Source organism: Taudactylus pleione, unplaced genomic scaffold (genome assembly GCF_031769625.1).
Source record: "Taudactylus pleione unplaced genomic scaffold, aTauple2 ptg000305l, whole genome shotgun sequence".
Lineage (NCBI taxonomy): Eukaryota > Metazoa > Chordata > Amphibia > Anura > Myobatrachidae > Taudactylus > Taudactylus pleione.
The window spans coordinates 8,849,688-8,863,390 of record NW_028284706.1 but is presented as its reverse complement, the minus strand read 5'-3'; the positions used below and the strand labels follow the sequence as shown (position 1 = coordinate 8,863,390).

Genomic DNA, 13,703 nt, shown 5'->3' with positions numbered 1-13,703 from the left:
CACAACATCCGCCACCTCTTGCCGACGCCTCTGTTCCTCTGTGGGTGAGAAAAGTGTGTGGGTTAATACAACAATAGGGACTCCACAGAAAAACATTAATTAAAAAACTAATCACTCCTAAACCCAAAAACATAAATAAAAAGGGTGGGCTGGCAAAAATACAAGGCCTAGGTACAAATTCCCACAGGTATGATATGTGTATGCTTAAATCACCAGGAAGAGGTAAAGGCAAACCTTCACAATCCACAAAAGTCAAGCCACAAAAACACGAAGAAAGGCACGACACATGATTACATACAAACAGTTTGTGCTTTAAAAAAAAATAATAAAAAACATACCGGGAAACAAATCGGGAGCTCCGGCAAAACCTCCATGATCCTCCTCGGAGGATCCGTCATTCCCCAAAGAATGGGGCGGAGTTATGCAGGACTCCGGGGAGGGGGTAATTGGAAGAGGGGTGGGTGGAGGAGAGGGGGAAGTGGGACGGAGGGGAAGGAGTCCCGACATTTCCGGGAGAGGGTCTGGGAAGGATGGGGAGGAGTGGGGAATAGGCGAAAGATTTGGGGTGGAGTGTTGGCTGGGGGTTGGGGAGAGTGGGCGGGAACGCCGACGTTGACGGCGGAGTCTTGGCTGTCCCCCTAAAATATGTCAAATAAATTGCGTTTAGTTTATGGACAAATCCGGCCAAACAAACCAAAAAAAAAAAAAAAAAAAAAAACCAAAAAAAATAGCAGTAGAATTAAAAATTCATAAAAAGAGGGAAAACATGCAGACGCAGATATGAGTACAAATAATAAATAGAACAGACAGGAAAACATGCACACGCAGATATGAGTACAAATAATAAATAGAACAGACAGGAAAACATGCACACGCAGATATGAGTACAAATAATAAATAGAACAGACAGGAAAACATGCACACGCAGATATGAGTACAAATAATAAATAGAACAGACAGGAAAACATGCACACGCAGTTTGCCCCACAAACACAAACATTAAAACCACAATACATAACACTTACTTGCCAGGATCTGCATGCGAAAGCATGCCAGCAAGCGGGGCGTTCGCCGTTGCAGGTCGGACCACCTGCGCTCCAGCTGCCCGATGTTGCGGCGTGATCCAAAGGACCGCAGGCGGGACCGTACCTCCGCATACGCGGAGCGCTTCTGCCGGTTGGTCATGGGTTCTGGCTGGCTGGTGATCCGGCGATCCATGACCTCCGTAAGCACCAGCAGCTCACGCCTGGTGAATGCGGAGGCTCTCATGATGGCAATGGTGTTTTTCTTAAAAATCATTTTTGATAAAGTGTGTAAAAATTTTCTGATTGGCTAATGTATTTTGGAAATTAACAGGAGCAATTTTATTGGTTAGTGTATGAGTCATGTGTTCGACAGGGCCAGAAATCTCTGGAGAGTTAGGATAGGCTTGATGCAGTGACATGCGTAAGCAAATTTAAATAAAGAAATGAACCCAGGGAAATATGCGGGGATACACAGCAATAGTACAATTGTTTAATTGTGGTTCACATGTTTTTTAAACAATACAAGCGAATGTTTCATCCGTACGTATTCTGCGGGTAAACACAAACACAGACAAGAGTAAAGTTTCTTGCATTGTGTTGAAAAAAAACAAACAATTAAGCTAATTGATACATTGATTGGCATGATACGATTGATGGAGGTAGGCAGAATAAAGGAGCAGGTAATCGACATCTGACAAGGCCACTTCCTGTTTATACTTGTGCGTGCGTTCCTTTCAAGCCATTTCGGAGATGTACGCTCGCTATTTCGTACGCTCGTTAGTTAGAGGAGGGGTCGTCAGAGTTTAGGGAGGAATTTTAGATGCGAACGAAAATACGAGCGAGCCATTGAATTTAAATATTTTTGTACGTACGCCTAACGTACGTGCGCCCGCTTGCGTGCGGCTCTGAATGAGGGCCAAGGTTGTTAAGAATGGCTAATAGTTGTATAGCTGTCATTTTACTGTTCTCTATTTGTTTAATGCAATTGTAGAACACTATGGGCTCTATTTATTAACATTATTTTTACTAAAATAAAGTGAAAAAGGGTGTTTTCACACCCTTTTCACATTATTTTAGTTTCACCTGTATTTATTACAGGGCAATTGGAGTAGAATTAGTAAAATTCTACTCCAACCCCAAGTATCACTTATTTTTAGTAAAGCAGATCGCATTTCCCATAATTGTAATGGGAAATGTGATCTGTGTGCAAGTTACTAAAAATAAATTGTAAAAAAATACCGGGGGAAGCCCTGTGATAATAACGCCACCTGGAGGTGGCGTTATCCAGGGTCTCCCCCGGTTACCGGGCTCCCACTCTGCTCTAACGGAGAGAGCAGAGGCGGGAGCCGGTACCAGTAATCAGATATGTGGTCTAAAGAGACCGCAAGCTGATTGCTGTAAAAAAAAGAAAAAAAAAATTAAACATTTTTTTTTTCACTTACCTGAATCCAGGGACCGGTGATCGGGGCTCCGGTGATGGCTCCTCTCCGGTCAGCTGGTCTCCCACAGTGCACTGGGGCCCGGTCATCATGTGATCGGACCCCAGTGCAGTATGGGAGATCACCTGATCGGGAAGCCCGGAGAAGACCACCGGAGGCAAGGAGGATGCAGGTAAGTGTAATGAAGGGAGGGGGGTCACGGGGGGGGAGGGGGGGTCGCGGGGGTCCGCGGGGCGGGGCTTAGCATCGGTGGGGGGGTAGTAGCGGTGGTCGGTCGGCGCATGCGCGTGCTCTTAGTCGCTGTATTTTTTCCGAAAATACAGCGACTAGAGTGCGGATGGGATCCGCAGGGACAGAGCTTTATCGCAAGCTCTGTCCCTGCAAGGGATTTATAGTAAATCCCTGTGATATTACCTGAATTTGCAATGCGAATTCACTCGGTAATATCACACTACAATCCGCATTCAATATGCGGATTGTAGTAAATAGAGCCCTATGAGCTGACACAGTAGGAATGTAAGACACAACATGGAAGTGCTGGATGCAAAGAAAGTTCTCATGATTTTGGGATACATTGGTAAAGGAAGTAAGATTTCAGAGCATTAAACAGACACTATCCTGTCAATTGCTGAAGACAACGACAACCGCCTTAATTTTTAATTTTGCAAAATATCTTTGCACTGTACATGAGCAAACTCACAAAACTCTTGTAGACTTGTTACATGGACAGTATATATATGAAAATATGGAAAAACTGTATCTTGCACAGGGCCGGCTCAAGGCATGTTCAACCAGTGTGGTCGAACAAGGGCGCCACCCTATAGAGGGTGCACCCCTCCCAGTCATTCTCAGCAGGATGGTCCTGTTTTTTGGGCACTGCCCTGCTATTCCACCTTCACCGTCGCACCTGTGCTGCGGTGCCGGCCCCGGGAAAGAAGAATGGATGCCACTCTCATAGCGTCATTTAGGGAACATTGCCTATGGTAATTAGGCAACGCCTCCTAAATGACAGGTTTGCCCGTCCTGGTCCCTCGCTGCTGGAGCTGGGCCTGATCTTGCATACAGTTATTTCTACATGAACTGGTAACACCTCACTGGCGCTTTGAATACTGTTTTGTAAACCGTGATCAAATCACCCCATTCCAAATATGTTTCTCTTTAAATGGGATTTTAGCTTTACAAAAACCTTTTCTTTTTCCCCCATGGTTGCCTCCTCTAGATATGTGTTCATATTATTTGCAGATAATGTTATTATTTTATCCTTCAGCTTGTATTTATTCAGAATTTCAGTAATCAAACCCATAATCAGGTCAGGTGAATAATTTTCATGCACAAAGTAGAACACAAGGACAGGAACTAACTGTTTGGTCTCATGATTTGAACTGTCTGTTATAACAGATATAAATCATGCTTCTTCCAGTTCACGAACAACTTCTTGCATTGCATATGGTGTGAGTACATTAACAACAATTTATCTTGATTTTTGCCATGCACACGTAACTTTCTTTTTCCAGAAAGTTCCCTAAAAGTTTCTGGGGTGCAGTTAATTATTTCTGATGTGAAATGTCTGTATTGATTATCTGTATATCTTAATAAAAACAGAATATATAAAAAGAATTGTTCTCTCACATGCAGCCAATTCATATGACTCATTAATTTACGCGCTTTGCCAGGTGTAAAACAATGGTCACCTTCCCGGAAGTTAAAGAAGCCGTAGGGTAGAATTTACAAAGCAGCGGCTTCTGTAAGCCACTGCTTCTTGGCGGATTGCAGGTATATATTTAAAATGGCACCCGGAGTCAGTGAACAGCCCAGTGTGCTTTTCACTGACTCCGGATGCTTTTTATATATGTGACAGCAACCCGCCGGGAAGCAGCAGCTTACAGAAGCTGCTGCTTCGTAAATTCTCCCCTTAGTTATAATATGGCCAGTAATGTCAGACTTCCCACCATGGCCAATTGCAAACATATAGATGTGTCCAGCTACATTATTGTTCACATACTTTTGTAAAAAATAAAATAAGTGTCAGGGCTATTCATCAAGTTCCATTTTTTTCGGAATTTGATGGTGTTACTGGTCACCACTGTCAGATGGCGTTCAGCCCCCAATAAACTTCACCGGCTACTGTTTAGATGGCAGCCTGTGGAGTTTTACAAGGCAGCCACAGCAGAGTGATCTATTCAGATCCCTCCCTGCTGTGTCTACACTGCCGAGCCCCGTAGCTGAGAGCTCCGGCGCACTATAGACATGTGACCCGGACTCACAGAGAGAAGACAGGTGAGCCCAGTTGGGGAGAGGATGCGGGAGGAGGGGGCCACATCAGACACCCATGGGGGGGCGCATCGGACCCCCACGGGGAGCAGGGGGTGTTAGCCAGCAAGGGAATAGAGAATAAGAGAAGGGGGGCAGGGAGAGACGCAGCAGTGAGCAGATCCTTATGGATATCTCAGCTGCAGGGGAAAAGTATCACTTTTCTGAAAAGCTGACTCCGCAAACAGAGCAGTTTTCAGAAGTGATACTTTTGTAAGGGAGGCATGATGAATGCCTCCAAAACATCTTTTAAACTCGCAGCGAGTTTAAAACATAATTATTACTAATGATAATTATGTCATGATGAATATGCCCCTCAGAGTAAGTGTAAAGCCAAAAACAACTTAAAATACAATAAAATAGTTTTTTATCCCTTATTGCAGGTAACAATAGTCTACTTTATATTTATTCATTTTCAGACTCAGAGTTCTATTAAATAAACTCTTTTAGACTCAGAGTCAATAAGTGCAAATTAATTCAAAAAAACAGGGTCCGACCAGACCTCGGAGGCACCCCTCCAGCAAACATGCTATATTTATAAACAGGCTTGGGCGCCAGTAACAAACAACAATCCCCCTCAGGGTATGTGTGTATATTTATAAAAGACAAAACACAAAGGTAAGTACAGTATTGTAGGTAGAAACTGCTTTCCCCTCATATGTTAGGGTGTCAGCTCCAACAATGTATAGCAAAGAGTGAGTGCTTTGAATGGTATGAAAATTGGTGTATTATTTAGAGCGACTGTCAAGTTTCTAGCAGGTAAATTCACACAGCTTAATAATATGTAAATACCAGTATTATGGTATATATCCACACTAGTAATGGTTATAAAGTGCAAGTGAATAAATAATTATATAAATAGTAATAAGATAGGAAAGTGCAAATCAATAAATATATATAAATAAATTAATTTGAATCTACGTCAATAATAAACATAAATCTAAAAACAGCAAAGATACAGATAATGGGAGGGGTGTATATAAAAATTGGTCACAATGGGAAAATAGGAGGCACATATATACAAATAGAATACATTTCATATCATAAAATGAAAAATAAAAAATTGTCTTTAATAAAGGTTTTAAAAATACTCAGTAAATCAGAAGAGGTATTTGAAATAATTAAATAAATAAAATAAATATGTAAGAGTCCTGTTAAGGTTTGGCAATAAACGGTTTCTCTTATCTGAGTAAATTTGTCGGCATCAGTTCCATGAGGCAAGAGGGATCACTTTCCAACGCGTTTTGTCCGTAAGACTTCTTCAAGGCGTCCCTTGAAGAAGTCTTATGGACGAAATGCATTGGGCAGTGATCATGGAACTGGTGCTGACAAATTTACTCAGCCTTTACTCAGATAAAGCTAATTTTCATGATAAATTATTTATTAACATTTTGCACTTTGAAAGCCTCACCTGGTGCACTTACTGATCCCCTCAAAAATGGGCATCATAGAAATAAGACTCAACTAGTCTATGTTTATATATCAGTGTTGTCATATAATAAATTGTTATTTTATACCACTATATGTTTTATGTAGCACATTACTAATACATTTGCACATTTTCATTGATTCACACTTCCTACGTCAGTCGCTAAAATACCTGGTATACTTGCATAATATATATATAAATATATATATATAATGTATATATAATGTGGAACCTCCCCCTTAAAAATCCTGCGTTTACCACTGGGGTATGCAAATGCCGCAGCCAAAAGGGGCCGGGTATGCAAATTCCATGATCGCACTGGTGTAAGGACTCCCTCTATGTCTTAGAGAGCGACGGCAGAGCGAACGCACGCAACTCTAAAGATGCCCACTTTTCTTTCTTAACACACATCCATCGGAGCTGCTCTCAGCCCTTAAGGTAGACCCTACCCACTGCAAGCACTGTGATCACTGCAGGCTGAAATACAACCAGGTGACGTGTACAATGACGCCTCCATGCTTATTATGTACGCCCAAAAAATGCTGTTTTGATGCTCAGACATGCCTGCATTCGTACATCCACTCCCCTGTTTTCCTAGACTTTCCCCTGTTACAGCCCACAAACGGCACTATCTGTCACTCAAATTAGCACTCAGTCTTTATACTACAAGCGATCCATTCCCGAATGCAGTGACTGGCTTGTGCATGCACACTGTGATTCATACGCATTAGCAGACGGGTGACAATCACCCATAGCGAGCGATCGTGGCTTAGCGAGCGGGTCTGAATCAGGCCCAAAGTGTGCTGTAAGCAGTGAGTGAGTGGTGCCTGAATGTAACCAGTGGAACTACTGCACCCAGAAGAACCTACAGTACTAAGCTGTGTGAGTAACTTACTCACACAGATGCAACCGATCAGTAAATGTGAGCTGTGTGCAGGAGAGGAGCTAGCACTGTAGTACAACAATTGTCTCTAAGAACTGATTCAGGAGGAGTAAGGAGATAAATAGTGATATACAGGAGGCGTAATTAAGTATTTGAAGGACCCATAGCAAATGTTTGTAAGGATCCCTATGTACCACCCAACAATGTCGCCGAGGGGTGGGGGGAGGGTACTATTTACCTGAGCCCAGGCTTCCTGAGGGGCTTGGCAGCGGCCCGGGTCCGGCGCCGCCCCCTGCCCCCTCCCTTCTCTCTCCCTCACAGCAGCCCAGCGCACAGCGTGTGCTGAGCTGCAGTGGAAAACTGCTCCTGGCTGCTGAGCAGCAGCCACAGCAGTCTCCTATGCCTGTGGGGGGGAGCGATCACACTGATTGCACCCCCCCTGGCTTTGCACCGGGCTCAGGGGCTCAAAGCACCCCCCTACCCAGCGCGTTGCGCCGCTTCGTGGCACTGCAAAAGTTGTTTTGTTTTTTTTTCTCAAGGGGGCATGACCATGCCTCCCGTGATTAAGCCACGCCCCCTCTGTACCTGGGCCCGGCAGGGCTTTCTACTGCCCTGCCACCCAATGGTGAAAAATTTATATAACAGATGGAACTTTGACAAGGAATATGACCCCCCTCAGCTCTGGGCCCCATAGCAACTGCACTCCTGCACCTATGGTAGTTAAGGGCCCCTAAGTAGCACCCAATGGTGAAAAATGTATATAACATACAGTATGTAACTTTGACAAAGAAGAGATGGGCCCCCACAGCTCTGGACCCTGTAGCAGCTGCACCCCTTACAATTATGGTAGTTATGGCCATGCTGATACAGTATATGATAAATACTGCCACTTAAGCCTTGTACAAGAGCTGAAGGGCACTGCAGTGTGACATGATGTGAGCCATGGGCCCTGAATTGTGGCATTATGTGAGTGTGTGGCTATGAGGGCAGCAAGTGTGTGAAGCTGTAGTGGTATCGAATTTTGGAAGCTATGGGAACAGCGAGTGTGTGAGCCTGTGGATGCAGCGCCAAAGGAAATTTTCACTCTAGGGCTCCACTTGATCTAGACCCGGCCTGTGATGTGTACAACGATTATAGCTTTAGGTGGGAAATGTGTATGTGGCTATTGTAAGGTGGAAACATTATCATCTGTTAATAATAAAGCAACCATGTAATAAGGCAGTCACAATGTTTCCTCCCATTTCATGTACGATATAGCAGTATCTTAGTAGGAAAATTTTATATTTAACAAAAATGGTAGTTTCAAAGTGGTTGGAAGTTGGACATTTGACGTAACATATGTGTTGTTGCTCAGATTGTCTCCTTAGATTTTTCAATCTCTACAGGTACCAAGAAGCACCTTTAGGGGGGAATTCAATTAGCCACGAAAAGATGCGGTTTGGTGAAAAGTTTACACTTGTGCAAACTTTTCACCAAAACTGCGTATCGTGCTATCCTATTAGCCGCAGCTTTTCGTACATGCAAATTTTGCAGCGCTAAAAGCGGCGAATAGTTTTCACCATGTCAGAGCAGGTGAAAATAATTAGCAAATCTTCTATTTTGGCCTAAAATTATGTGGACCTGTTTCAGAACCCCTTGGATAACCCCCTTATTGACTAATTAGGCAAAAATAATTTTTTAATTAACGTAATTCCCCCTAATAATGACATGTGATTTTTGGGGTCAAAATGTAAAAAGTGTTGGAAAATGGATCTAAAGTAAGTGTGGTAAATAATTTGAGGTGGCTGTACATATGGGACAAGTGTTTTTAAGATTGCATGTGACTGTAGGAGGTGTATTTAAATTTTTTTCTAAAAGTACCCTAAAATGACAAAAAAATATAGTTGCACCCATTTTTATGTACCCCTAATTTTACTGTAGCATTTATTTTGCCCCCAAAAACTTGCTTCATATAATTTTTTGGGCGAATGTCACATTGCATCTTTTGTAATAGGATTGCCCGAGAACACACATATGCGATAGCGAGGAAAGTAGCACATTCAGATGAAGGGTGCGAAGGGAGTCTGGTCCTTAGTGTCTCCTGAGAGGGAGGTTAAGGGGTTTATTTACACTTCTGTTCTTGTTCATGCCTGATAATTAAAAGGGCAGTGCTTGTAGTAGCAAGACATGGCTAGTAAAAGCACTGCCTTTTTAAATATCAGGCATAAATACAAACAGAAGTGTCAGTTTTACAACCTAAAACTTTGTAAATAAACCCCTAGGAGTCTACTTTAAAAATATGTGAGCATACCCAGATGGACAGGTACAGAACTAAGATTTGCAGCATGCAACCAATCTGTTTTAAAAAATGCTGTATGTATAAAAGTTCTTGTAATCCAAATCTTGCACGATATACAGTAAATAGGAAAAATTATAATTACTTCAGCATATACAATAATTATATTTTCCCTTAACTGCATTTTACACAAAAAGAAAATACTGACTTCAAAACACATATAATTATATACATTTCTCATAACTTTATCATCCTTAGCTAACCCACAAATAAACAATTACCTGTATATCTCAGAAGGATGCACAGGGTGATACAAATGAGGAATTTCATTTCTTTATATTCTTTCTGCCTCCTCTCCAATGTCAAGTGCTAAGATGCAGTCTGTATTTGTTGCTTTTATATTAGCAATAGATTACATGTTGTAAGGACGTAATAGGGACAACAACAGAATGATTGGACAATTTTTGTAGAAGCATTTGAAGAGGTGGTTCTGGATTATATTTAACTACATTCATCTTAACATACCATCTTTAATGCTGGCCTGTAACATCTGCAGTGCTAAGAAAAAGTGTAATTCAGGAATGTGATTGTACAGTTACAGTAAAAACCAAATCTTTGATGATGAGAAGGTGCCTTGCCTTTCCCCTAAGGTTACATGTCATAGGCTATTATTGACACTGAGAATAATGTTTTATTTTTTTCGGCAGCTTTTAGTTGAGATAAATATAGTCAGGTTCACAGAAAATAGTGTAGGATCTATAATTAGTCCTGAATGTCATCCTGTCTCAATCATGCGATGTGGTAGAAGGAGCATGTGCCTTTGCTAATTGTTGGAGTAGACAGAGCGCATCACCTCTAGTTTTTACTCTAGCACCCTGCACCTGTCATGTGCAGTGTCTCTTTCCTGCCTGGGGTGTCACTCTCAGCTCTGGTGCTTCTAGCACCTTCTGGTCTGTATATCTGAAGTTTTTTGCATCAGCTGAGTGTGCTAGAAGCACCAGAACAGAGAACAACACCCCAGGCAGGAAAGAGGAACTGCACGTTTTGACAGGTGTAGGGTGCTAGAATGAAGACTAAGCTCTTTGCTAATGGTTCCCACTGCTACAGTGGGATCACATAAAGCAGAACATGACCAATATCACAGCAATCCATGGCCTTGATAGAAGGTAGGGGAAGGTGTCCGATCCTCAGAGTCACAACTAACTAATAGTTGTCAGGGCCATTTCTAGTGGTTGTGGCTCCCAGTGTGAACAGTCAAAATGCGTCCCCACACCCCTTCAAACAAACAGGAGATAGTAAGATTGTAACAATAATAAGATTGCGCGCTCCTCTGGAAAGGGGGATGGCCACCACATAATGGCCGTGGCCTGAAATAAAACTATATTATGAATAAATTATGTTAACATAAGCATAGGATTAGGTACATCAAAACCAACTGCTGTTTTCCTGTTTCCTGTTCCAAGGTACACCATCAGTCCCCCACCCCTCAATAGGGGAAAAAAAACTCATTGCTCCCCACAGAAATAAGCACATTGCTCCCCCACAGAGGGAATAACATTGCTCCCACACAGAGGGAATAACATTGCTCCCACACAGAGGGAATAACATTGCTCCCACACAGAGGGAATAACATTGCTCCCACACAGAGGGAATAACATTGCTTCCACACAGAAAAAAGCACATTGCACCCCCCCACAGAAAAAAAGGACATTGCTCCACCGTGGGACAAAAAGCACATTGATCCCCCACAGAAAAAAAAGGATATTGCTCCACCCACAGAAAAAAAAAAAAACTACACTTACTTGCTGTCGATAGTTCTGCTGAGCTGTCCCTTGTCGGCTGGCTGCTGAGGCTGAGCCGTCTGCACACACTCAGACCCAGTGCAGAGCTGCAGCGGCAGGTGGGCAGACTTTGTCCTCTTTGCGACTGTTTGTCGTGACATGACGACACTGCCTCATCATGCGATGGAGCGGCGCAGCTGCTGTGACTGTAACTCTGTGACAGTAGGGGTCAGAGGTGGAGCGCCCCATGCAATTGTCTTAGAAATGGCCCTGACAGTTCTATACATGGTAATTGCGGGACAGAGGAGGGAGAGAGCTTCCTGGTGGATATATAAGTTTAGAAGGTAAAAAAGACCTATAGTAAATTCAGTGGTAGTGATTAAGATCAATTTGTGGTATGTTCCGGTCCCCAGCAAACCTGTCACTTGGTAAATTAGCACCTGGTTTTACAGCTTGCGTCTCCCATATCCAAATAATCCGAATACGGAATATTCCGAAGTACTAATTTTATTTTAGCATGACTGAGATAGTGACACCTTTGCTCTTTGAAGGTTCAAAGTACACAAAATGTATTTAAGACATAAAATTATTAAAACTATTGTATAAAATTACCTTCAGGCAGTGTGTATTATGTGTATATGTAACATAAATTAAGTTGATGTACTGTATGTGCACAAACTTTGTTTGAGCCACAAAATTATTGAAAATGTTGTATAAAATGACCTGCAGGCTGTGGGTACAAGGTGTATATAATACATAAATGTGTTCTGTGTTTAGATTTGGGTCCCATTACCAAGATATTTCATTATAGTATGCATATATTCCAAAATACAGAATATTCCGATATTCAAAATACCCCTGGTCCCAAGCATTTTGGATATGGGAGACTCAACCTGTATTTCCAAAAAAGCTAAAAGTAATAATCAATTTATTCCTCAAAGTGATTGCTCTTCTAAAAATTGTTATAGGTCTTTCTGACAAGAATCTTCTTAAAATATTGTCAGGGGTGCCGAGAGGTGGGGGCGGGATACTAATTACCTGGGCCCTTGCATAGTATTTCACATAATTTGACATGGGCACTGCCACACTTCCTGGATTTGGACAAAGCCTCTGTCAGTGCCCAGGCTCCGTGGATGTCTCAACAGCCATGTATAATGTCTAGCTTAAGTGATGAATTTTGTAATTTAATATAAATATGAGCTCTAATTAGACACAATACAGTAATGCATACAATGGCCTTTAAGAATTATATAGCTTATTCTACTTAAGTCTGTGGAAAAACTGGCAGAAATGTATATTCAGCTGCATTACTGAAACTGTCATAGTTTTTTCATCAGAAATTCATTAAATTGGGTTAGATCAACACTAATAAGTTATTTATTATGGTAAGTAGTATATGTCACATATAATTTTATACCTTAAGGCTTGAAACAAATACAAATACATATTGAAGAGTACATGTGCTAATGATTTTGGATGCACAAAATTGGTATACATGACTGATAAATACAGCAGAATCTATAAAGTATTACTTAAAACATTATTTATATTATTCAACTATGATTCACAGAGGTTTCCGAATTCACATGTGTGAACGAATGGGTTTACTGTGCCAGTCAGCATAAAATGAGCATCATTCATCCTCAGCAACCTGAGTGATCTTACTTCAACACTCTTTCAGTATAGGGAGCAGCACAATCAGGGGTGGATTTGGAATTGAAAGTGGCCCTGGAAAAAACTGCAAAAATAGCCTTTGGCGTGAGTGCCGAAGGCGCGTGCCGAAAAAGTGGGTGTGGCCTTGTGGAAAGGGGTGTGGCCGAATGTGAAACACCATGCCTGCAAGCCACTCCCCCTGTTTCAGTCATGCTGGGGGCATGCCTACCGCTCCATGTGCTGATGGGTATGCCCACAGTCCTTCTCTCCAGTGAATAAGCACAGCGAGCATGTGAATGAGTGTTTTCTTACCTATATGATTTCTGCGCAGTGGGGAACCTCTGAAGAAATTGATCCTCCTTGCACAGGCAGTGTCTTGAGTCAGTATTCACTATTCATGCACGAGATCCCATGGTCTGGAAGCCGCCTGTATGTGTCCCAATAAAGCCAGTGTTATTATCATGCAACAGAGGTTCAACCAGATAATAAATGTGGGTTTCCCATATCAAACAATTTTATATTAATAAAATATATTTGCTCCTTTGGTAGCATTTGCATCAGAATATGGTTTCATTAGAATTGTTATCTTACTGAAGATTACTGTGCCCCAGTGTTTTCTTCTAATAGTATCAGCGTTCCTACAGTCCTATATGTGTGTCTCCAGCACCACCACCTTGGTGTGTCTCCAACCTATCCCCTCTCGTGTGTTTCTTCAGCGCTATCTCCCTGCACCTCTCCAGTGCCACCTCCAATTCTCTCCGGCACCATCCACCCACAGTGCCATCCTCCTGCGTCTCCTGAGCGCCGTCATACTGCGTCTCCTCAGTGGTGTCCTCCTGCCCTAGCACAGAATAGCCCTTCTTTCTCACACACAGATCATCTCCCGTTAGCACAGAATACCCCCCTCC

At 42.3% G+C, this 13,703-nt stretch overlaps 1 protein-coding gene across 1 annotated transcript in view; it reads right to left on the bottom strand.

Moving 5' to 3' along the window:
• Positions 1 to 9,717, bottom strand: part of LOC148511558 (uromodulin-like) — an 89,835-nt gene extending 80,118 nt beyond the window's left edge. Inside the window, exon 1 of the mRNA XM_088442103.1 lies at positions 9,643 to 9,717. Coding sequence (XP_088298229.1) covers positions 9,643 to 9,691 — 49 coding nt within the window. The 5' untranslated portion in view covers positions 9,692 to 9,717. The remainder of the gene's footprint in view (positions 1 to 9,642) is intronic.
• Positions 9,718 to 13,703: the final 3,986 nt, after the last annotated feature.